Source organism: Oryctolagus cuniculus, chromosome 7, assembly GCF_051225735.1.
Source record: "Oryctolagus cuniculus isolate XC-2025 breed Fujian yellow rabbit chromosome 7, ASM5122573v1, whole genome shotgun sequence".
Lineage (NCBI taxonomy): Eukaryota > Metazoa > Chordata > Mammalia > Lagomorpha > Leporidae > Oryctolagus > Oryctolagus cuniculus.
This window is the reverse complement of record NC_142873.1, coordinates 127557959-127581480: the sequence shown is the minus strand read 5'-3', so window position 1 is coordinate 127581480 and position 23522 is coordinate 127557959. Positions and strand designations below refer to the sequence as shown.

The 23522-nt window shown below is 43.4% G+C and overlaps 1 protein-coding gene across 8 annotated transcripts in view; it reads left to right on the top strand.

Annotated features, from left to right (window-relative positions):
• Nucleotides 1–23522, top strand: part of MAST2 (microtubule associated serine/threonine kinase 2) — a 237707-nt gene that overhangs the window by 135949 nt on the left and 78236 nt on the right. For 2 of the 8 annotated variants that reach the window (XM_070078564.2, XM_051857817.3), the window contains exons 1-2: nucleotides 3233–5217; nucleotides 7542–7736. The exons of 4 other annotated variants lie outside the window; for them this stretch is intronic. In XM_070078564.2, the coding sequence (XP_069934665.2) occupies nucleotides 5168–5217; nucleotides 7542–7736 (245 nt within the window). In that variant the 5' untranslated portion in view covers nucleotides 3233–5167. Of the gene's footprint in view, nucleotides 1–3232; nucleotides 5218–7541; nucleotides 7737–23522 lie in introns of those variants that run through there. 2 more of the 8 variants (XM_051857809.3, XM_089300750.1) reach the window with 2 other exon arrangements.

The window sequence follows — 23522 nt, the reverse complement described above, 5'->3', positions numbered from 1 at the left end:
GCGCGCAGCACTGATCTGAAGGCAGGAGCCAGGTGCTTCTCCTGGTCTCCCATGCGGGTGCAGGGCCCAAGCACTTGTGCCATCCTCCACTGCCTTACCGGGCCACAGCAGAGAGCTGGACTGGAAGAGGAGCAACTGGGACAGAACCGGTGCCCCAACCGGGACTAGAACCCCGGGTGCCGGCACCGCAGGCGGAGGATTAGCCTAGTGAGCCGAGGCGCCAGCCAAGCATCTCTTTTTTTTTTTTTTTTTTTTTGACAGGCAGAGTGGACAGTGAGAGAGAGAGACAGAGAGAAAGGTCTTCCTTTTGCCGTTGGTTCACCCTCCAATGGCCGCCGCGGCCAGCGCGCTGCGGCCGGCGCACCGCGCTGATCCGATGGCAGGAGCCAGGAGCCAGGTGCTTTTCCTGGTCTCCCATGGGGTGCAGGGCCCAAGCACCGGGGCCATCCTCCACTGCACTCCCTGGCCACAGCAGAGGGCTGGCCTGGAAGAGGGGCAACCGGGACAGAATCCGGCGCCCCAACCGGGACTAGAACCTGGTGTGCCGGCGCCGCTAGGCAGAGGATTAGCCTAGTGAGCCGCGGCGCCGGCCCCAAGCATCTCTTTTGATTAGACGACTTTCCCCATGAAACTCATTAAAACATCAAATAAATGTATTATTTCTAGTACCTCTCTAAAAAACTGGAAGATTACATCTTTGATTTTTTTCTGGGATGTTCTGGGATATCAGAGGTGGTATTAGATAATAATATACTGAAGGGACCGGTGCTGTAACGCAGTGGGTTAACGCCCTGGCCTGAAGCGCTGGCATCCCATGTGGGCGCCGGTTCGAGTCCCGGCTGCTCCTCTTCCGTTCCGGCTCTCTGCTGTGGCCTGGGATAGCAGTGGAAGATGGCCCAAGTCCTTGGGCCCCTACACTCATGTGGGAGACCCGGAGGAAGCTCCTGGCTTCAGATCTTGGCGCAGCTCTGGCCGTTGAGGCCATCTGGGGAGTGAACCAGTGGATGGAAGACCTCTCTCTCTCTCTCTGCCTCTCCTTCTCTCTGTGTGTGTAACTCTGACTTTCAAGAAAAATAAATAAAAAATCTTTATAAAAATATACTGCAAATTTTATTGTTTTCTATATTTGGATTCTGATTTGGGGAAAGTAAAACTTAAGAGTTATGATTAGAAACACTTAGTATTATTGGTACTTGAGAATCAACAGGGCCTGATTACTTAATTTAACCAAAGTAACAATGGAAAATTTTAAAATAGCTTGTTTCATGAATCTACATTGAATGTGTGTGTTGAAATGTTGCAGTATGTCCCATGAAAGTGTGCAAATGTTACATGTTAATTAAAAACTAAAAGAAACAATAAAAAAGTAGCACAGTTTTTAATGATAATACCTTTTTCATGAAAAACCTGTGTTTTTGATTTCCTAAATAATAAAGAACATGATAGATAAGCACACAAATTTTTTCTGATAAGACATAAAATATTACTACATTGGCATATTATATTGTAAAGGAAAGAATAGCCTTTGATTTTGCAGAAGATTGGTACATCACCAGTGAGTAAACTTTGATAAAATTTTAACCAGTTCATAGCTTTTCAGATTCAGATATTATTTTAATTTATTTATAATTTTTATTTTTTATTTTATTTATAGGTAGAATTGTGGGGGAGGGGGTGGAATCTTCCATCCACTGGTTTACTCCACAAATGGCCATAATGTCCAGGGCTGGGCCAGGCCAAAGTCAGGAGCTAAAAGTGTCCTCTGGGTCTCCCACATGGGTGCAGGGGCCCAAGGACTTGGACCATCTTCCTTTGCTTTCCCAGGTGCATTAATGGGGAGCTGTATGGGAAGTGGAGCAGCAGGGGCTTGAACCAGTGTCCATGTGGGATGCTGGCACTGTGGCAGCTTTACCTGCTGTTCCACAGCACCAGTCAGAATTCATAAGTTTTGTTTTTTTTTTTTTTTTTTTTTTTTTTTTGACAGGCAGAGTGGACAGTGAGAGAGAGACAGAGAGAAAGGTCTTCCTTTGCCGTTGGTTCACCCTCCAATGGCCGCCGCAGCCAGCGCGCTGCGACCGGCGCACCGCGCTGATGCAAAGACAGGAGCCAGGTGCTTCTCCTGGTCTCCCATGGGGTGCAGGGCCCAAGCACTTGGGCCATCCTCCACTGCACTCCCGGGCCACAGCAGAGAGCTGGCCTGGAAGAGGGGCAACTGGGACAGAATCCGGCGCCCCTACAGGGACTAGAACCCGGTGTGCCGGCGCCGCAAGGCGGAGGATTAGCCTAGTGAGCCGCGGCTCCGGCCTCAGAATTCGTAAGTTTAAAGTTGCATGCCACTCTTGAGTAGTATGATAAGATCTCATTCCCTCCCTCCTGGGGCGTGAATGGCCACTGTTCCCCCAATATGTGGGTCTCCTTTTATGGAGTGATGTCTTTCAAAGAGCAGCAGGTCTAAGGTAAGTCTGTTCAGTTCATTGTTGGTAGTTCCCTGCCACTCCCATAGCCTCCAATTTAAAGCAAACCAATTTATTTGTAGATTTTCTCTTGTTTCTCTTCTAATCTTCACTTTTTTTTTCTGTCTCTATCATGATCACAACTTGTCCTCATTTTTAGTGATCTATTTGATTTTATTTTTTGCTTTGTTTTTAAATTTTTATTTTTCATAGGATTTAGAAATAAGATGGTTGTATTCAGAGCACCAAATTTGAATACATTTTCATAAAAAATATAAAGTGTAAAAATTTGATAATTTTAATGCTTTAAAATGTTTTTATATAATTTTATTTGAAAGGCAGAGCAACAGAGTTATGTAAACAGAGAGAGAACTTTGATAGGCTGGTTCACTCCCCAAATGCCACAAAAGCCTAGGGTTGGGCCAGATTGAAGCTAACAGCCAGGAACTCAGTCTAGGTCTGCTTTCTGTAAGTCACAGAATGGGTTTTCAGAGTTCCCTTTGCAGTGCAGAATGCCTGACCTTGTGACAGAGGTAGCCTCATTTCTTCAATGAATTTATTTTTGTGTTTGTGTGATTGTGCAGGATTTGTGAAATGAGAAGCCCATAGCAGAGGCTTCTGTCCTATCTTTCTTGACTCTTAGAGTGGTAATACAGTCAGTAAATATGGGATAAAGTAATAAGGAAACGGGGATGCTTCATTTTCCACAGTGTTTCCCAGTTGCAGGGAAACCTTGAGGAAAGGCTGCTTTCCTATTTAGCCAGTGGTATGGTCTTAACTTCTCTGTGTCTTTCCTTTTTTTATTAAAAAAAAAAAAAACTATTTATTTATTTGAATGAGTTAAAGAGAGGCAGAGAGAGAGAGAGAGAGAGAGAGAGAGAGTGAGTGTCTTCCATTCACTGGTTCACTCTCCAAATGTCTGCAATGGCTGGAGCCAGGCCAATCCAAAGCCAGGAGCCAAGAGCTTCTTCTGGGTCTCCCACGTGGGTGCAGTGGCCCAAGGACTTGGGCTATCTTCCACTGCTTTCCCAGGCCATTGCAGATAGCTGGATCGGAAGTGGAGCAGCTGGGACTCGAACCGGCATCCATATGAGATGCTGGCACTGCAGGTGGTGGCTTTACCTGCTACACCACAGCACCGTTGGGCTATCTTCTTATGCTTTTCCAGGCCATTAGCAGGAAGCTGGATCAGAAGAGGAGCAGCCAGGACACAAACCAGTGCCCACATGGGATTCTGACACTGCAGGCTGTGGCTTTAATCCCACTATGCACAGTGCCGACCCCTTCCCATTTTCTGAAATATTGATTCTAACTTCCTCAACTGATTTCATGACTTAAAGAGCCAAGACCCACAGGTGAAAAAGCAGTGGTTGAGTGTGATTCAGTTCTAACGTTGCTCTGGAAAACTGGTTTGACACACTTTGTTGTCTAGACGAATGAGAGGAGCCCTTCAGAACTGATGGAGACTCTGAAGCAGCAGACTTAGGTTTTTGCTCGCTTGTTGGCTTCCTTAGCTGCCAGTGTTTAGCCCTGCAGTTTACTTCATCACTTGGCTTTCTTCAGGCCATGCTGTTCTCAGCTGGTTTCCTTTTGTTCAGACTTAGCTCGTCCTTTGGACTGGGAGATAGCTCCTAGAAGGAAAGATCTAGAATAATGAAGCTCACACTTCTTATGTTTTCTGTGTGCTAGGCACTTTCCTGTTTTACATATATTACTCCTCATGACACCCTATATGCCAGATTCCTAAACTACTTTGATTTTATAGGTGGGGAAACCAAAGCCTGTGGAAGTTCAGTAGCTTACCCTTCACTAGAGTTCTTCTGCAGCTTACCTTGAAGTGTTGGGCAGTGTTCCCCATAGAAATGATTTCAGTAATGGATATTGTATGAAATTAAACTAGTTTCTGATCCTACTTTCTTAACTCCCCTTATGACTTTTCTCACCACAAGGTTATTCAAGTTTAGAGATTAATATTGTCCTTAATTATTAGAGATTCATGGAAATTGAATAAAAGTACTAAATTTTGCTTGGAGTGCAGAGTTTGGTTAAATTGGTCAGAGTCAGAATTGAATAATGACTGTGCTGTGAGCCCTAATAGTAAAGCCCTGTCATCCTCCCCCAGGCCTGAGTTTGAGAATGAATAATGTTGCAGAAATGCCCACTTATTCTTAGTTCATTAATTTACCAATCTGGGATCCTTAATATGCCTTCTTCCAGTCCCTGCCCACCACAACAGCTGTTGCAGCCTGGCTCAGGCCTCCTGGACTAATAGTATTTCTGACACAGTGTGTGTTTTCAAGTTGGTATGTGTGATTTCTGCCAGTCTCCACAGCTGCCAAGCCTCAGGGTTGGAGGTTGCAAGTGATTTGAGGGGGAGGGAGTTTGGTGCTTGTCACTGACAACAGAACAAGGTGCTCTCTGCTACTCTGATTTGTAGCAGGCTGAGTGTGAATGATGTCAGGCAGATCAGAGGACAGCTGATTCATTTGGGATCTGGAACTCTTCACTCTGCCTCGCTGCTGCCTCCTGGGCTGTTAGGTTTTTAGGAAGGTTTCTGAGTATCATGTTTTTAAAGAAAAGTACTTTAATTTTTCATATAAGTTTGGGAAGCCTTTGTAAGTTTCTTTTGGCTGACATAATACCTACTTCTTTTGTGAGAGAACTTCCTGCCAAGACTCCGGTGTGAGAGGGCAAGACTTTGAGTAGTCAGGAGAATGATGAAACGGAGGAGAGAGAGACTGGGAGCACCATGCCTGCGGATTCAGTAAGGAGGATGGGGTCTCTGACTGGAAATTGACAGATGCCAGGAAAAGAACTAATGCCAACTAACACAGCTTCATGTGCTTGGATGAAGACTCTGTCTTGGAGGTGCCTGTCAGGAAGAGGGTTGAGCTGGCTGTAATAATTCAAGGTCAAAACAGTGGTTCCTGGCAGGAGCATATGGAGTTTCCAGTTCTGGAAACTGAGTTGGATGTAATTTTAGGGGTTCCTAGGTTACTTGGGGAACTGGGCCAATAATGAAGGTAGTCTTTTCCTTGGCTTTGAAAGCAAATGTGTATTTAAACCTCATATTAAAACTTCTAATACAAGCACCATGAATGTGAGAAACAAAAGAAAATGAGAAATATCTTTTGGATAGAGAGGACATTGCCCTTGGCCTGTCAGACCTCTACTTTTGGGTGACTTTTCCAATAGCTGTTCAGCCTTGTTTGAGGAAATGCTGGATGAATTGACCAGTGCTCTTCAGAGAAAGAAGAGCCCTGGAATCCTCAGCTTGGAGAAAGTGTACTTCAGGATTATGTCCCTGAGCATTAGTGCTTAGTGGAGACAGTGTGGTTCAGACACACACATTCTTCACTGAGTGTCCTTCAGTGTCTGCAGGTGCTCAGTGATTGAATTCATGATTATATTGGACCTTGGAAAATAGGGCTTGTTTGGAGGATTGTATTTAAAAAACTCTTTACCTCATGCTGAGACTATAAAGGAAAAATTTTAAAAAGCTTTATCGAATAAAGTATCATTTAAATATAATATAAAAAATAAAATGACTTGTTAGCAAAATTGATGATTTTAAAACAGAGTTTGTATTTTGAGAATATTTAAGCGGTCAAAAAATCATGCTCTTCAAATAGTGGTGGACTGATATTGGTAGATAAATCATTATATCTGTTTTGGTGACTTTGAATTTTGAAAATACCCCTGGGAAACTAGCAAGTAGTTTATAAATCACCTTTGCTATTTCGTACAATCCTTTTTTAGACTCTAACCCCATTCTATAACTAGCTGGCAGAGTGATAATTAGGAGCAAAAGAAAATGAGATTTGGTTTTCATAGATTTTTATAATTCCAATTAATATTTGTCAAAATGACTAAACTTCATATTATGTGATAAGATTTAAGACTCTAAAATTTTATATAAGCAATATTATTCCGGCATATTCAGTATCTTATTGTACATCATAATTAGCTTTAACAATATATGGGGAAACTTACTTTTTGAAGTAGTTCTTTAGAAGAAAAGTTCTTTCTGAAAATGAGACAATCCAAAATTAATATTTTTATTTCCTGTAATTGTAAAAAATATGTTGAGTTTGTGGAAATTTGGGCATGCTTTTAATTTTGAAAAGCTGATTGCCTTCCCCTTTCATGTCTTACGTTATTCCCATATTGTGTACTCTTATAAGAAATAAGCCAAAGCCTTCTAACAAGCATAATGAGTCAGAAGTTGAAGATTTTCCTTTGACTAGTTAAGACAAGTACTCTGTCACCATATCTATGTTCTAAAGAGTCAATAATAGTAATATAGAAAAGTAACATCATTTTGAAATAGATCAGGTGCTTATGTGATACTTAAGTCCTTTTAGGTTTTCCACCTTAGAAATAAAATAGTTATATAGAAAAGCCAGGCCAATATGACAGCAAATAAGGACTGTGAGACTGGCAGTTACTTTTCATTATCTATGCCACATCTACCAATGACAGTAAATTAGAAATATATGTCATCTATCTATTTTCAATGTAATGCTTTTAATTATTTAATAGTTTTCAGTAGAACTTAACTTATCAAATTGACAAGGTTTTTTTAGTGCAAAGACCTGCAAATTGAAAATTTAAGTAAAAGCAAAAGTTATAGAGTGGCATTGTTTGATATACTCATTAGAGAAAACTTAGCTAAAGATGTTGTTATTACTGTATATATAATTGATAATGTATAGAGTATTGAGAATGTTTACTTTTATGGACTAAATATGTATTTCTTTAAGAGGATTTAGTCACTGAACATGAAATATTACCTGTTGCTTACTAATTGATGTGCTGCAGTAAATTTGAAGTTTTTGCTTTGCTTACAAGCCAATTTAAAATAATTTGAATAGCTGGAACTTACATTTTTAATTTTAAATCTATGACTAAGTTTTAGTGTCTACTGTCATTCAGCTTTGGTACTCAAGAGCTCATTGGAGAAGGACTTTTGAGCACTTACTGTTCTTGAGCCTGTTGCCTAGACTAACCCACTTTGGAATATGTCTCATTTGGGTTGAGAAAAAAAATCACTGACTCTGTTTTTTTCCTACTGTGGTACCTTGTCAGAATCTCTACTCTTTGCCGAGGAGCCGAAGTAAACCATCACATATTTTCTTCCACATCAACTCCAGCCCTCTGTCTCCCTAAAGTCCCATTTAGTGCCGACTGTGTGCTGGCTACTTCTCCTCTTGTCTTTTTCCTGAACCCACAAGCCCACAGCAGTCCTGGCAGTCCCTGTTCCAGCCACCCACTACAGTGGAGGTAAGAAACCTGCTGTGCTGTGAATGGGGCCTTAACAATTGCATCTAGTCCAATAGGTAAAACCCACACCTCACCCTCAATAATGGGGAGAAACTGAGTGAGAGCCATGACTCTATTACAGAGAAGAGTAAAAGGAATTCCCAGACCTCTGCTACGTTCAAATTTTAAAACAAAGTCACATAGTATATCTTGACCATGGACATCTCTGTGAACTGTGCCTGTGACCACTCCATAGCATGATCGAATGCTAGAGTTTTAAAAGTTAAAAAGTCCAAATTTCACATTTAACACTTCAGGAAAATAGGAAAATCTGAGTCTAAAATAGGTTAAATGATTTATTCAAGTTGATGAAAGCTGTCCTTCTTCCTTTTCTTTCTGCTTTCATTTTCATATATTCAACATTATTTGAGTATATATACTATGTGCTAGGCACTGTTTTAGGTATGGACGACAAAGCAGTGACCACAAAGCAGTAAAGTCTCTTTCTTCAGGAGCTTAGATTCTAGTGGAAGGAGGCAGACAAGTAAGTTCATGAGTACATATATAATAAAACATATGACTATGAAGTGCTACTGAGAAAAATGTAGTAGGATAAGGGGAGAAGGCAATGTGGAAGCCAGGATTGACATTTTATATCAGGTGACTGGTGGAGGTCCTCATTGGAATTTGACTTGTGAGAAAAGACCTGATATGAGACACAGTCAGAATGGAGATATCTGAAGAAGAATGTTCTAGGCAGAGACAGCAGTAAGTGCCAGGACAACTAATTTGGAGCTTATTTAATATGTTGTGTGGCACAGAGTCCACTGAAGCTAGTGCAGAATAAGTTAGGTATTGAGAAGTGTGGTCTAAGTTGTAGTGGAGAGCCAGATTAAGTAGAATTTTTTTTTTTTTTTAAGATTTATTTGTTTATTTGAAAGTCAGAGTTACAGAGAGAGAGAAGGCAAGAGAAGGAAAGACAGAGGTCTTCCATCCACTGATTCACTCCCCAATTGGCAGCTGTGCTGAACCGAAGCCAGGAGCCAGGAACTTCTTCTGGGTCTCCCGTATGGGTGCAGGGCCCCAAGCACTTGGCCCAGCCTCTATTGCTTTCCCAGGCCATAGGAGAGAGCTGGATTGGAAGAAGAGCAGCCGGGACTTGAAGCAGCACCCATATGGGATGCCGGCACTGTAGGTGACGGCTTTACCCATTATGCCACAGTGTCAGCCCCTTAAGTAGAACTTCTAAGAACCTTGTTTCTTTTTTGTTTGATATTTATTTTATTTATTTGAAAGAGTTAGACAGAAAGAGGAAGAGATAGAGAATCTTCCATCTGCTGGTTCACTCCCCAAATGGCTGCAATAGCCAGGGCTGGACCAGGCTGAAGCCAGAAGCCAGGAACTTTATCCAGTCTCCCATATGGGTGTCAGGGCCCCAAATACTTGGGCTGTCTTCTGCTTTCCCAGGCACATTAGCAGGGAGCTGGATCAGAAGTGGAGCAGCCAGGGCTCAGCCATTGGAGAGTTTAGAGCAGAAGTATGTCACAGTTTGACTTTAGCACAAAAGGATCACTTTGGCTATGTGTAGTTAGAAGACTACTGTGTACTCTAGGTAAGAGACAAGGTTTGTTTAAAACCATGATGGTGCAGATGGGGTCATATTTAGGGATATATATTTCAGAGTAGACTAGAGGGGATTTTCTGATGGATTAGATGTAGGGTTTGAGGAGAAAAAAGAATGACTGAAGAATTTGAGCTAAACTTCTAAAAAATTTAGGTTCCCATGAACGGAGACTGGGAAATCCCTAAAGATAGCTAGTTAGATATTCAGTGAAAAATATGCAAGGTCAGTATCAAAGCTTTATAATTAGAAAATGATAGCACATAATTGATATAAATTGTTACATTTATGAGCTCATTCAATAAATGACTATTGCTAGAGAGGGCAGAGATGTCCAATGACGGAGTCCTAGAGCCATCTATTCTTTAGAGGTTATGAGGAACTAGCAAAGGAGGAATTGAAAAGGAAGAGTTGTTCAGAAGATCTTACACCATTATAAACTTATCTTTTAATTTCATTTTCCATGAATCTTTGAAGAACCCTTGTAGTTCCCTTCTGTCTGATGTCTGAAAACTGTTTCACATACTCACATTTCATCTGATTTTTTTGGTTTTTAGAACACAAGGGTAAATCTGGTCTCTGTTTCCCTGTCATGATGGGGAGTAGAAGTATAGTCTACCTAATAACACTTTGTTATTGTTGTTGTTTAATATTTTATTTATTTATTTGAGAGAGAGAGTTACAGAGAGAGAGATAGAGAGCTCTTCCATCCACTTGTTCACTCCCCAAATGGCCACAGCAGCCGGAGCTGAACTGATCAGAAACCAGGAGCCAGGAGCCAGGAGCTTCTTCCAGGTCTCCCACATGGGTGCAGGGGCCCAAGCAATTGGGCCATCTTCCATTGCTTTCCCAGGCCATAAGCAGAGAGCTGGATTGGAAGAGGAGCAGCTGGGACATGAACCAGCATCCATATGGGATGTTGCCGCTGCAGGCAGAAGCTTAATCTACTATGCCACAGCACCAACTCCCTTCCTAACACTTTGGACACATGTGTATATCTTCAGAAATGGTTATTGCTTCATCAGATTATTGGTGGGCTGTTACACATGTTAGATAAGCTGAGAAGAGGCAGAACAGATTCTTTTTATTATAGCTTGCTAAATCAAGAAAAGTTGATGAAATAACAAAAGAAAAAGAATAGGTAAGGTTCACTGAGGATTCACTGTACAAAGCATTTTTTCTTAATGATTTCTATGAATACATATTGAATATATTTAGTCTTCAAAATTACCTGATGGGATAGAATAATTCAACTCAATCTAATTTTATTAGATTAATTTTATTTGTTTGAAAGGCAGATTTACAGAGAGAGAGGGAGAAAGAAAGAGAAAGAGAGAATCTCCCATCTGCTCGTTCACTCCCCAGCTTGCTACAATGGCTGAGGCTGGGCCAGGCCAAAGCCAGGAACCAGGAACTTCTTCCAGGTCTCTCAAGTGGGTAGCAGGGGTCTACGCACTTGGGCCATCTACTGCTGCTTTCCCAGGTGCATTTGCAGGGAGCTGAATTGGAAATGGAGCAGGCAGCAGCTTTACATGCTATATACAATGCCGGCCCCAAGAAAAACCAATTTATAGATTAAAATACTATGGTTCAGAGAGGTAAAAGAGATTATTAGTAAGCATTAGAAACTGGTGTTCAACTTCAGAGCAGCAAAATCTAATATTTGTACTCTTAACCCATTTGCTGTTATGTTTCTGATGAAACATATACAATTAAGTAGTATATATTTAATAAAGTCTGTGGCATTGTTCCAGGTGCTTCGCATTATGCAGATGATTATATCCTCACATCAATTCTATGAGATAGATGTTATTTTTTCTCTTTTTACGCATGAGTAACTTGGGAGCACAGAGAAACTAAATAAATTTCTCAAGGTAATTCAGTTGATAATTGGCAGAACTAGGATTAAAACCAATACAGTCTGGCTTCAGAGATTAGGATTTTTTTTTTAAGATTTATTTATTTGTTTGAAAATCAAAGTTAATGAGAGAAAGTTTTTCTGTCCGTGGATTCACTCCCCAAATGGCTGCAACAGCTGGGGCTGGACCAGGCTGAAGTCAGGAGCCTAGAACTCTATCCAGGTCTTCCATGTAGGTGCAGGGGTCCAGATACTTGGGCCATCTTCAACTGCCTTCTCAGGTGCATGGATCCGGAAGTGGAGCAGCCAAGACTTGAATCAGCACCCATGTGGGATTCCAGCAGTGGAGGTGGACGCTTAACCCTCTGCACCACAACGCTGGCCCCCAGAGATCAGGTTCTTAACAACTCTGCTGTTTTTCTACTGCATCCAAGATGTAACATATGTAATATAGTGTGTTCTGAACCTAAGTAATTTTTGTAGGCCCAGGTCTTCTGTTTTCCCAAGATGATAGATTTATATCTGAGAGAGAGAGGAGGCAGTTGTCTCTGGCTTTCCACTGGCCCAGCCTTAAGCCTGCTGAGCATAGAAGTTTGGTATTAGTAACTTTGTTGAACACAAAATGACTTAGATGTTTAGTTGGTTTTGAATTGGCATAGACTTTGTTGGCTTTAAAGTGGGAAAGTTTTCAGTAAGAAATCCTTTTTAGAGCCATCTTTATATTAAAAAATTCTGGTTTTAGCCTGCTTTCTGCAGCATACGATTAACTTCTATACAGTGACAAACAAAAAAAAACCCATGAATTCAGCCTATGCTTGAACATCTTTAGCAGCAAGGAGTTTGCTCATTTAGCTTGCCTCAGGCCTCTCCTGTGTCATATGTGTGGGAGTCTTTTTCTAGACTTTTATGGCAAAAGACAGGTGTTCCTTTGGGTTGCATCTAAATTGAGGCAGTTTTTGAAACCTTTTTATGGTTTTGTCAAGATTATTTCATGCCAAAGAGAAAGCACTATGTTCATTTTACTAACACCTGCTTTTCTTGTCTTTTTAAAAAACTTCTGTTCAAAGCAATTCCAAGAGAGAAACATCTTCAGAACTTGTTCTTTTCTCCTATTCCCGCTGCTAACGGATTGTAGGCAAATTCCTTTACTTCTCTACACCTCTGTTTAGCACATTGTTAAAACGGGATGGTGATAGTACTCCAGGAGTTGCAATAAGGATGAAATTAGGCCGGCGCCGCGGCTCACTAGGCTAATCCTCTGCCTTGCGGCGCCGGCACACCGGGTTCTAGTCCCAGTTGGGGCACAGAATTCTGTCCCTGTTGCCCCTCTTCCAGGCCAGCTCTCTGCTGTGGCCAGGGAGTGCAGTGGAGGATGGCCCAAGTATTTGGGCCCTGCACCCCATGGGAGACCAGGATAAGTACCTGGCTCCTGCCATCGGATCAGCGTGGTGCACTGGCTGCGGCGGCCATTGGAGGGTGAACCAACGGCAAAGGAAGACCTTTCTCTCTGTCTCTCTCTCACTGTCCACTCTGCCTGTCAAAAAAAAAAAAAAAAAGGATGCAATTAGTCAATACATGTAAAATTGTTCAGAATGTTATCTGGGCTGCCGTTGTTGGAAAAATCACTTGCTGCTGATCCTCAGTGCTTTATTTTACTTCTATTAATTTTCCTTTAAAAAAAGATTTATTTATTTGAAAGGCAGAGAAAGTGAGAATCTTTCTTCTGCTCGTTCATGTCCCAAATGACCACAATAGCTAGGAGCCAGGAGCTCCATCTGAGTCTATCATATGAATTGTAGGTACCCAAGTACTTGGGCCATCATGTTTCCTTCTCAGACACATTAGCAACAAGCTGGATTGGAAACCATGTAACCGGGACGTGACTAGCATGCTGATATGAGATGCAGGCATTGTAGTCTGGGGCTTAATTTGCTAAGCCATGATTCCTGCCCCTAATTTCCTTTTGCTTCCATTGATTTTCTCATGTTCTCTTTTTCCCATGGATTGCTCAAGGTACCACTTAGCATATATCCTTACCATGGAAACTTTATCATTGACCAAAATAAAGTGGTGATTTCTAGGTTCCCTCCTGCCCTTACATGCAGGCTCAATAGTTGCTGCTACTGAAAAGTAGCCTAGTGGGGTTCACCAGATCTGGATGAAAATGAGGAGTCTAAATTATATTCTTCTATAAGTGACAATTTTTGGCAACAAAAAGTACATCAAAAGTATTTGAAGGTGAGACTGGTGTTGTGGTGTAGTTGGTTAGGCCACCACTTGTGATGCATCCCATTTCCATCCCATATTGGAGTGCCTATCAGAGTCCTGCTACATTGCTTACAATCCAGCTTCCTGCTAATGCACCCGGAAAGGCAGCAGATGATCACCTGAGTACGTGGGTCCCTTCCACCTAGGTAGGAGACCTGGCTGGAATTCCAGGTTCCTGGCTTTAGCCTGATCCAATCCTGGCTGTTGCAGTCATTTGGAGTGTGAACCAGTGAATGCATGAATGAATCCCTGTTTAAAAAAAGTATTTAGGGGCGGGTGCTGTGGCATAGCTGGTAAAGGTGCTGTCTGCAGTGCTGGCATCCCTTATGGGCCAGTTTGTGTCCTGGCTGCTCCACTTCCTATCCAGCTCTCTGCTATGGCCTGGGAAAGCAGTAGAAGATGGCCCAAGTCCCTGGGCCCTTGCACCCATGTGGGAGAACCCAGAGGAAGCTCCTGGCTCCTGGCTTTGGATTGGCACAGCTCGGGCCGTTGCAGCCAATTGGGGAGTGAACCAGCAGATGGAAGACTCTCTCTCTCTCTCTCTCCCTCCCTCCCTCCCTCCCTCCCTCTCCCCCTCCCCCTCCCCCTCCCTCCCCTCTCTCTGTGTAACTCTTTCAAATAAATAAATAAATCTTTTTTAAAAAGTATTTAAAGGTGATTCATTTTTCCATGTCTGTCAGAGAAGGAGCAACTTCAGAATATCTTCAGGAAAAGTGACTGTTCTTGAAGAAGACAAAATACTTTTTTGTTAAAAGAAAAAAAAAATGGAAATAGGGGCCGGTGCTGTGGTGTAGCAGGTAAAGCCACTGTCTGCTGTGCTAATATCCCATATGGGCATTGGTTCAAGTCCCGGCTGCTCCACTTATGATCCAGCTCTCTGCTATGACCTTGAAAAGCGGTGGAGGATAGCCCAAGTCCTTGGGCCCTTACATCCACTTGAGAGACCCAGAAGAAGCTCCTGGCTTTGGATAAGCACAGCTCTTGGCTCTTGTGGCCATCTGGGGAATGAACCAGCAGATGGAAGAGCTCTTTGTGTGTTTCTCTGCCTCTGCCTCTCTGTAACTTTGTCTTTCAAATAAATCTTTAAAAAAATGGAAATATAAATAAATAAAAAATACTAGCTATGACTTAATCTCTGAAGTTTTGTTTGGTAAGGAATTTCCCATAGACCCTGGCTTTAGTTGACTCTGTATAAAGGTAATTTTATTTGGCTACCTGCCAAATGCTTGCTTTTGGCTTAAGAGGAATCTAAAGCTTTCTAGGCTATTTCTGTGGAATTTGGCATATTTTGGTTTTTATTTATTTATTTTTTAGGATTTATTTATTTGGAAGTCAGAATTTTAGAGAGAGAGAGGAAGAGACAGAGAAAGAGATCTTCCATCCACTGGTTCACTCTCCAGCTGGCAACAATAGCTGGGGCTTGGCCAGCCCTAAGCCAGGATTCAGGAGCTTTTTCTGGGTCTCCCATGTGGGTGCAAGGCCCCAACCACTTGGGCCATGTCTCGCTGCTTTTCCCAGGCTATTATCAGAGAGTTGGATCGAAAGTGGAGCAGCTGGGACTCAAACTGGTGCCCATATGGGGTGCTAGCATCACAGGTGGTGGCTTTACCTGCTATGCCACAATGCCAGCCCCAGGAGTATTTTGTTCACTGAATTAAGTGTTGTATTATGGAAATATCTCAAAAACATTTTAAAAGTAAAGAGAGTACGATTATATACCCAGAGTCTATTATCTACTCATAATATTATCTTCATCCCACCCCACCCAATTATTTTGAAGCAAAACCCAAACTTCATGTCATTTTATCTATAAATATTTCAGCTTATATCTCTAAAGCTAGGAACTCTTTAAAACATAACTACAAGGCCGGCGCCACGGCTCACTAGGCTAATCCTCCGCCTTGCGGTGCCGGCACACCGGGTTCTAGTCCCTATCAGGGCGCCGGATTCTGTCCCGGTTGCCCCTCTTCCAGGCCAGCTCTCTGCTATGGCCCGGGAGTGCAGTGAAGGATGGCCCAAGTGCTTGGGCCCTGCACCCCATGGGAGACCAGGAGAGGCACCTGGCTCCTGCCTTCAGATCAGCGTGGTGCACCCGTTGGGGTGAACCAACGGAAAAGGAAGACCTTTCTCTCTGTCTCTCTCTCTCACTGTCCACTCTGCCTGTCCAAAAAAAAAAAATAATAAATAAATAAATAAAATAAAATAAAAACATACCTACAATGCCATCGACATATCTAAAACAATAAATAGCAATTTTATGAATATCAGCATATATCTAGATAGTGTTCAAATAAATTTTTTTTTTTTTGACAGGCAGAGTAGACAGTGAGAGAGAGAGACAGAGAGAAAGGTCCTCCTTTGCGGTTGGTTCACCCTCCAATGGCCACCGCGGCCGGCGCTCTGCGGCCGGCGCACCACGCTGATCCGATGGCAGGAGCCATGGTCTCCCATGTGGGTGCAGGGGCTCAAGTACTTGGGCCATCCTCCACTGCCTTCCCGGGCCACAGCACAGAGCTGGACTGGAAGAGGAGCAACCGGGACTAGAACCCGGCACCCATATGGGATGCCGGCATCGCAGGCAGAGGATTAACCAAGTGAGCCATGGCGCTGGCCCCTATTTCCCAGTCTTATGTGAATTACTTGATTATTTCTTTCTGTATGTAACCAATCTCCTTTTGCAATCTGTGTGTGTCCTCCTCACCTCATTGAATCCCCAGCACCCCAAGCCAAGTAACATTCTCTAAGAAAACAATTCCCTTATCCCTCACCAGTCTGACATTTCATGTCAGGTACCTCCCTCCATCATCATCTAATGGCTTCTAGACAATTATTCAGGAAGGAAGGGGAGGAAGAAGAATCCTTAAGTCCACTAAGTGTATCAGGTACAGCCTCAAGGGCCTGTACATTTATACACATAATAATATGAAATATAATTTACATACAGTGCAGCAAAACCCAGCTACTGTAAATAAGTGAGTGATCTTTTACTACATTTATGCAATTGTACAGTTATCACCATAATCTAAATTTACAGTACTTGGGGCCAGCATGATGGTGTAGCAGGTAAGGTCACTGCCTGTGATGCTGGCATCTCATTTGGGCAATAGTTTGTGTCCTAGCTGTTCCGCTTCTACTGCAGCTCCCGCCTAATTGGGGAAAGCAGCAGAAGATGGCATAAATATTTAGGCCCTTGACACCCATGTGGGAGACTCAGATGAAGCTCCTGAGTCCTGGCTTCCCTGTGGCCCAGTGTTGGCCATCTGGGGAATGAACCAGCAGATGGAAGATCTCTCTTTCTGTAACTGACTTTCAAATAAATTGATAAATCTTTAAAAAAATTTAGAATACTTCCATCACCCAAAAAGTCTCCTATACCCAATTGTAGTTAATCTTATTGCTTTTGTTCTCAGCCTTAAGCAACCACTGATTTGTTCTTTGGTTCTAACAAATTTGCTTTTTCTGACATTTTTCATATAAATGGAATCATATACTTTAGAGTTTTCTTCCTTTAGCATAATGTTTTTGAAATGTGGCACATTTTAGAATTTATTCCTTTCTATTGTTGAATAATGTTCCATTATTAAATAGACTAGATTTCTCTTGTTCTGTTTGCCAGTTGATGGACAGTTGGGTTGCCTCTAATTTGGGACTATTATGTAATGTTGCAGTGGACATTTGTGTGGACATAGCTTTTCATTTCTTGTGGGTAGACTTAGGAATTGAATTGTGTTGTATGGTAAATCTATGTTTACCTTTTTAAAAGAACCCTACCCTGGGGCCAGTGCTGTGGTACAACAGGTTAAGCAAGCACATGTGATGTCCACATCTCATATCTTATGAGTGCCAGTTCAAATCCTTACTGTTTGCTTCTAATCTGGCTTCCTACTAACACATCCTGGGAGACAGTAGATTATGGCTTAAGTGCTTGGATCCCTGACACCCGTGTGGGAGACCTGAATGAAGTTCTTGGCTCCTAGCTTCAGCCTGTTCCAGCCCAGCCCTTGCTGTTGGGGTAATTTGGGGAGTGAACCAGTAGATGGAAAATCTGTCACTGTCTTTGTCATGACTTTGAATGAATAAATAAAAAATGAATAAATATTTTAAAAAACCAAAAATAACAAGCTGTTTTCACCAGCAGTGTGTAAGAGTCAGTTCTTCCATGAACTCATGAACGCTGATTTTTTTTCTTAAGATTTATTTATTTGAAAGGCAGAGTTACAGAGAGGCAGAGACAGAGAGAGAGTCTTCATCTGCTGGTTCACTCCCCAGATAGCTGCAACAGCTGGAGCTGGGCCAATCTCAAGCCGGGAGCCAAGAGCTTCTTCCAGGTCTCCAATATGAGTGTAGGGTCAAAGCATTGAGATCATCTTCCACTGCTTTCCAAGATCATTAGCAGGGAGCTGGATTGGAAGTGGAGCAGCCAGGACTGGAATTGGCGTCCATATGGGATGCTGGCACTGCAAGCGGAGGCTTGACCTACTATGCCACAGTGCTGGCCCTGAAGGTCTTTTTTTTTTTTTTTTTTTTTTTTTGACAGGCAGAGTGGACAGTGAGAGAGAGAGACAGAGAGAAAGGTCTTCGTTTGCCGTTGGTTCACCCTCCAATGGCCGCCGCGGCCGGCGCGCTGCGGCCGGCGCACCGCGCTGATCCGATGGCAGGAGCCAGGAGCCAGGTGCTTTTTCCTGGTCTCCCATGGGGTGCAGGGCCCAAGCACCTGGGCCATCCTCCACTGCACTCCCTGGCCACAGCAGAGGGCTGGCCTGGAAGAGGGGCAACCGGGACAGAATCCGGCGCCCCGACCAGGGCTAGAACCCGGTGTGCCGGCGCCGCTAGGCGGAGGGAAGGTCTTTTTTTAATTTTCTTTCTATATGACTGTCCAATTGTTCCAGCATAATTTGTTGAAAAGGTGATTTTATTGATTTTCTATTGAATCCTTCTTGTGCCTTTGTTCCAGTCAACTAACCATGGTGGTTAATGGTTTCTTTCCTTTTTTTTTTTAAATTTATCCCCCCTTTTTAAAGATTTATTTATTTATTTGAGAGGCAGAGAGAGAGGGAGAGACAGAGAGAGAGGTCTTGCATCTACTGGTTCACTCCCCAAATGGCTGCAACAGCTGGAATGGGCCAGGCTGAAGCCAGGAGCCAAGAGCTTCTTTCAGATCTCACATGCAGAAGCAGGGGTCCAAAGACTTGGCCGTCAGCAGGGAGCTGAATCAGAAGTGGAGCAGCCAGGATTTGAACTGGTCTCCATATACAATACCGGTGCTGTAGCCAGAGGCTTAACCTACTATGCCACAGCACTGGCCCTGATGGTTTATTTCTATATTCGCTTTTGTTACATTCGTCTCTGCACCTATCCTTGTGCAATTTAATACTGTCTTTGATTGATGTGACATTTTAAAGAAGTTTGTTTATTTGAGAGAGAGATCTTCCATTTGTTAGTGAACTCCCCAAATATTCACAACTGCCAGGCTGGGCCAGGTCAAAGGAAGAAGCCAGGAACTCCTTCTGAATCCCTCATCTGGGCAGTAGGGAGCAAAGTATATGAGCCATCATCTGCTACCTTCCAGGGATGACAAGGAGCTGGATTGGAGTGGGGGTGGAACCCAGTCCCAGGCGCTCGAATATGGGATTCCTGTGAGAGAAAAATGACACAAGTGGAGTGCTCCCAGTCACTGGCTTATTCTTCAAATGCCCCCAACAGCCAGGTCTGGACCAGAATAAAGCAGGCAGCCAGGAACTCAATCCAGGTATCCACATGAGTGTCAGAGACCCAACTCTCTGCGCCATCACCTGTTGTCATCCAAGGTGCACATTAGCAGGAAGCTGGACTTGGGAAAGGAGCTGGGACTTGAACCCTGGCACTCCAATATGGGATGCAAGCATCCTAAATACCTGCCTTTATAGTAAAATTTTAAATCAGTTTGTAAATCTTCAACTTTGTTCTTGGTTTTCAAAATTATTTCATCTGTTTTGACTGCTTTGGTTTGCATATAAACTTGAAGATCAGCTGTCAGTTTCTACAAGAGAGCCTAAGAGAATTTGGTAGGGATTATTTTTTTTAATTTTTTAAAGTTTATTTGACAGAGTTATAGACAGTGAGAGAGACAGGTCTTCCTTCCGTTGTTCACTCCCCAAATGACCACTACGGATGGTGCTGCGCCAGTCTGAAGCCAGGAGCCAGGTGCTTCTTCCTGGTCTCCCCATGTGGGTGCAGGGGCCCAAGCACTTGGGCCATTCTTGACTGCCCTCCCAGGCCACAGCAGAGAGCTGGACTGGAAGAGGAGCAACTGGGACTAGAACCTGGTGCCCATATGGGATACTGGCGCTGCAGGTGGGGGATTAACCAAGTGAGCCACGGCGCTGGCCCCCAGGATTATTTTTAATTTATAGGTTAGTTTCAGGGAGAATTGCTACCTCAATAATATTGAGTTTTTATAAGCATGAAATGTCTATTTTGCTCTTCTTAATTTCTCTTAGCAGTTTTTCTTTTTAAAGATTTATTATTTGAAGTATAATTACAGGCAGAGAGAGGTCTTCCATCTGCTGCTTCACTGCTCAAATGGCTGCAATGGCTGGGGCTGGGCCAGGTCAAAGCCTGGAGCTAAGAACTTCATCTGGGTCTCCCACGCAGATGAAGGCCCAAGCACTTGGGCCATCTTCCACTGCTTTTCCAGGCCATCAGCAGGGAGCTGGGTCAGAGAGGAGCAGCTGGGACATGAACTGGCATTCATATGAGCTGCTAGCACAGCACCACAGGCAGAAGCCTAGCCTACTAAGCAACAGCCCAGCCCCTTGTCAATTTTTTAAAATTATTGTAAGCATATAAGTCTTGTGCTTCATTTGTTAAGCTTATCATTAAGCATTTTTCTAATAATGAGTGAAATTGCTGTTGTATTTCATTTTTTGGTTTGTTACTAGAATATAGAAAAATTGTTTTTTGTTTATTCATGTATTCATTGATCTTTCAAACTATTAATTTTACTAGATTTTAAGTTTTTAAACTTTTTATTTAGTGAGAGAAGTGTATAGGAGAGTGAGGGCCCTATCTAAAAGAGAGAAGGAAATCTGGGTTCATACTGAGCACCAGGAGACAGCCACGTGGAGGAGCATGTAGGCCAGGAAGCATGGGGCAGATGGGCCAAAGGTCATGCGCCCTAGAGGTGCAGAGCCGCACAGGCCCACAGTTGCAAAAGGCCAACAAAAAAGTGCTGGGCCCACCTTGTCCCAGGCCTTTAATTCACTTTCAGAGGGAAGTGGTTAATTAATCTGATTGGCCCGTGGTTGCACAGGTGTGGCCAGGTTGGGGCTTGAGGTCACACAGGGCCATGGTGAAGGCATGGCCTTCCAGCTCACAAACCTAATCAATTTTATCCTGTATGCCTGCCTACAACATTCCCCCCTCAGAGACTCCATTCCCTTAATCCTAAGGGATGCAGAAGAGTGTAGAATCATATCTTCTATAGCTGCTTCCTGCTTATGAGGGGCATAGTGCAGTCCCTGCCTGTCCTGGATCTGGAAGTCTCTGTCTAGCTTATCTGAGAAATTTGCTTTGTGAGCTGGAGCAGTCTCGGTCACTGCCAATGTCTGTGTCCCCTGCATGGTCAGTTATTGCCAGAGTTCTGAAACATATGTAAGTTTGTTAATCAGCATAAGCAAAACTGGAACAGAACCAACTGTATGTGGAATGCCCCTTAAGTTGGAAAGAACGTATCTTACAGACTTCCAGATAGTGGGTGGTAATAGGCTACCCTTATGTAGATTATAAAGCCCGTTTAGCTTGAGCATAGAGAATTATAATAGAAAAACCCATTAGGAGTTTATTATCAATAACAGTGCCTAGAGAGGATCAAAAGAGGCAGGTATAGCATGTCTACCTTAAGGTGTAGCAATCTTGATGTGAGGAAAGTAAAGGCTTTATTTATCCTTTTTGCTTTGAAGAGGTACTTGAGGTGTCTGATTGGCTTGCAGGAATAGTCAGGCATGTCTTTTGGGTTCATCTGTGAAGACTTAAGAGGTAGAAAGGTAGAAGTTTAATCCTAGTTTCACTGAGGTAGTCATGCTCAGTAGCGCCTGGTAAGGTCCCGTTCATTTAAGCTGCAACTGATCTGAAGAGGATCTTTCTAGGCATGGCTTGCTTAGGAATTCCTAATGTTGGAGGTGTTCCTTGGAACACCTTCTGTAGCTCCCCTGTCCAGCACAGTGTGTCTGTGTCAGGGGCTTTTTAAGCAAATACAAGGCTTAAAATCTAAATCCTGGAATCCATATTTCATAGAATCCTGTCATCAGCAATTCTCAATGTCAGAACTTCTGTTAGAGGCTCCTTAATTCTTTGGAACAACTTTTATAGCTACCCTTTTCAGTACAGTGTCTGCATCAGGGCATTTTAAAGCTATATACGAAAGCTTGGGATCCAAATCTTGGAATCAAAATTCTACAGGGTTTTGCCATTCCCAAAAATATCCTTAGCTGCCTTTTAAATATCTGACCTTATATTAAAACATATGAGATAGGAATTTCAGAGAGACATGGATCTAAGAGTTCATGTTTGAGGCATTTAACTGTTAAAAAAAAAAAAACACCTAAGAATACAGGCAATGGAGTTTGACACTTAGACAGAAATAGAACTTATGATGTATAAGAATATCACACACTGGAACAAAGTAAATCTTTGGGATCAAGTTTTATCATTAGTGCTAATACTGTAGCTCTTTGAGAGCAGAGGTCCTGCATAGGAAGTTAGTGCACAGTGACTCCTGTTGTTAATTTAACAGTTAACACTGTTATGCATGACGTCAGTGATCGCCCGAGGCTCTTGACATGAGATACCTAGGCTATAGAAGCCTTCTGAATCCACAAACTCCATCAGTATTCAGACAAGGCCATAAGCAAAGTGGAAGTTTTCTTTTTCCTTCGTAGAAAAAGTACAACCTTCTTTGATGAGTGTCCTGGCTTACCACACCTGAAATGTTCTTGTAGGCTTTTTAGCCAGACCAGAATACCTTATGGGCTGACTCTGAGTTCACTGAGTGCTACTTATTTTATTTATTTGAAAGACAGAGTCACAGAGAGAGGTCAACACACGCACACACAGAGGAGTCTTCCATCTGCTGGTTCATTCCCCAAATGTCTGCAACAGCTTGAACTGGGCCGATCTGAAGCCAGGAGCCTGATGGATTGGAAGTAGAGCAACTGGGACTTGAATTAGTGCCCATATGAGATGCCAGCACCTCAGGTGGCAGCTTTACCCTCTGTGCCACAGCACCAGCCCCAGATACTTTTTTTTTGGATAGGCAGAGTGGACAGTGATAGAGAGAGAGACAGAGAGAAAGGTCTTCCTTTTTCCGATGGTTCACTCCACAATGGCTGCTGCAGCTGGCACACCACGCTGATCCGAAGCCAGGAGCCAGGTGCTTCTCCTGGTCTCCCATGCGGGTGCAGGGCCCAAGCACTTGGACCATCCTTCACTGCACTCCCGGGCCACAGCAGAGAGCTGGCCTGGAAGAGGAGCAACCGGGACTAGAACCCGGGGTCCTGGCGCCACAGGTGGAGGATTAGCCTATTGAGCCGCGGTGCCGGCCCAGATACACGTTTTTTAGAATTGTGATTTTTTTTTTTTTTTTTAACAGGCAGAGTGGACAGTGAGAGAGAGAGACAGAGAGAAAGGTCTTCCTTTTGCCGTTGGTTCACCCTCCAATGGCCACCGCGGCCGGCGCGCTGCGGCTGGCGCACCGCGCTGATCCAATGGCAGGAGCCAGGTCTCCTGGTCTCCCATGGGGTGCAGGGCCCAAGCACCTGGGTCATCCTCCACTGCCTTCCCTGGCCACAGCAGAGAGCTGGCCTGGAAGAGGGGCAACCGGGACAGAATCCGGCGCCCCGACCGGGACTAGAAGCTGGTGTGCCGGCGCCGCTAGGCGGAGGATTAGCCTAGTGAGCCGCGGCGCCGGCCAGAATTGTGATTTTTAAACTTAAGAGATAAAATTTTATCCTTAGCAACAAGTGATGCTGGTTGTTTTCCGTGCAATAAGCTTAGTTGTTCATTTCAAGAGTATGTTTGGGGG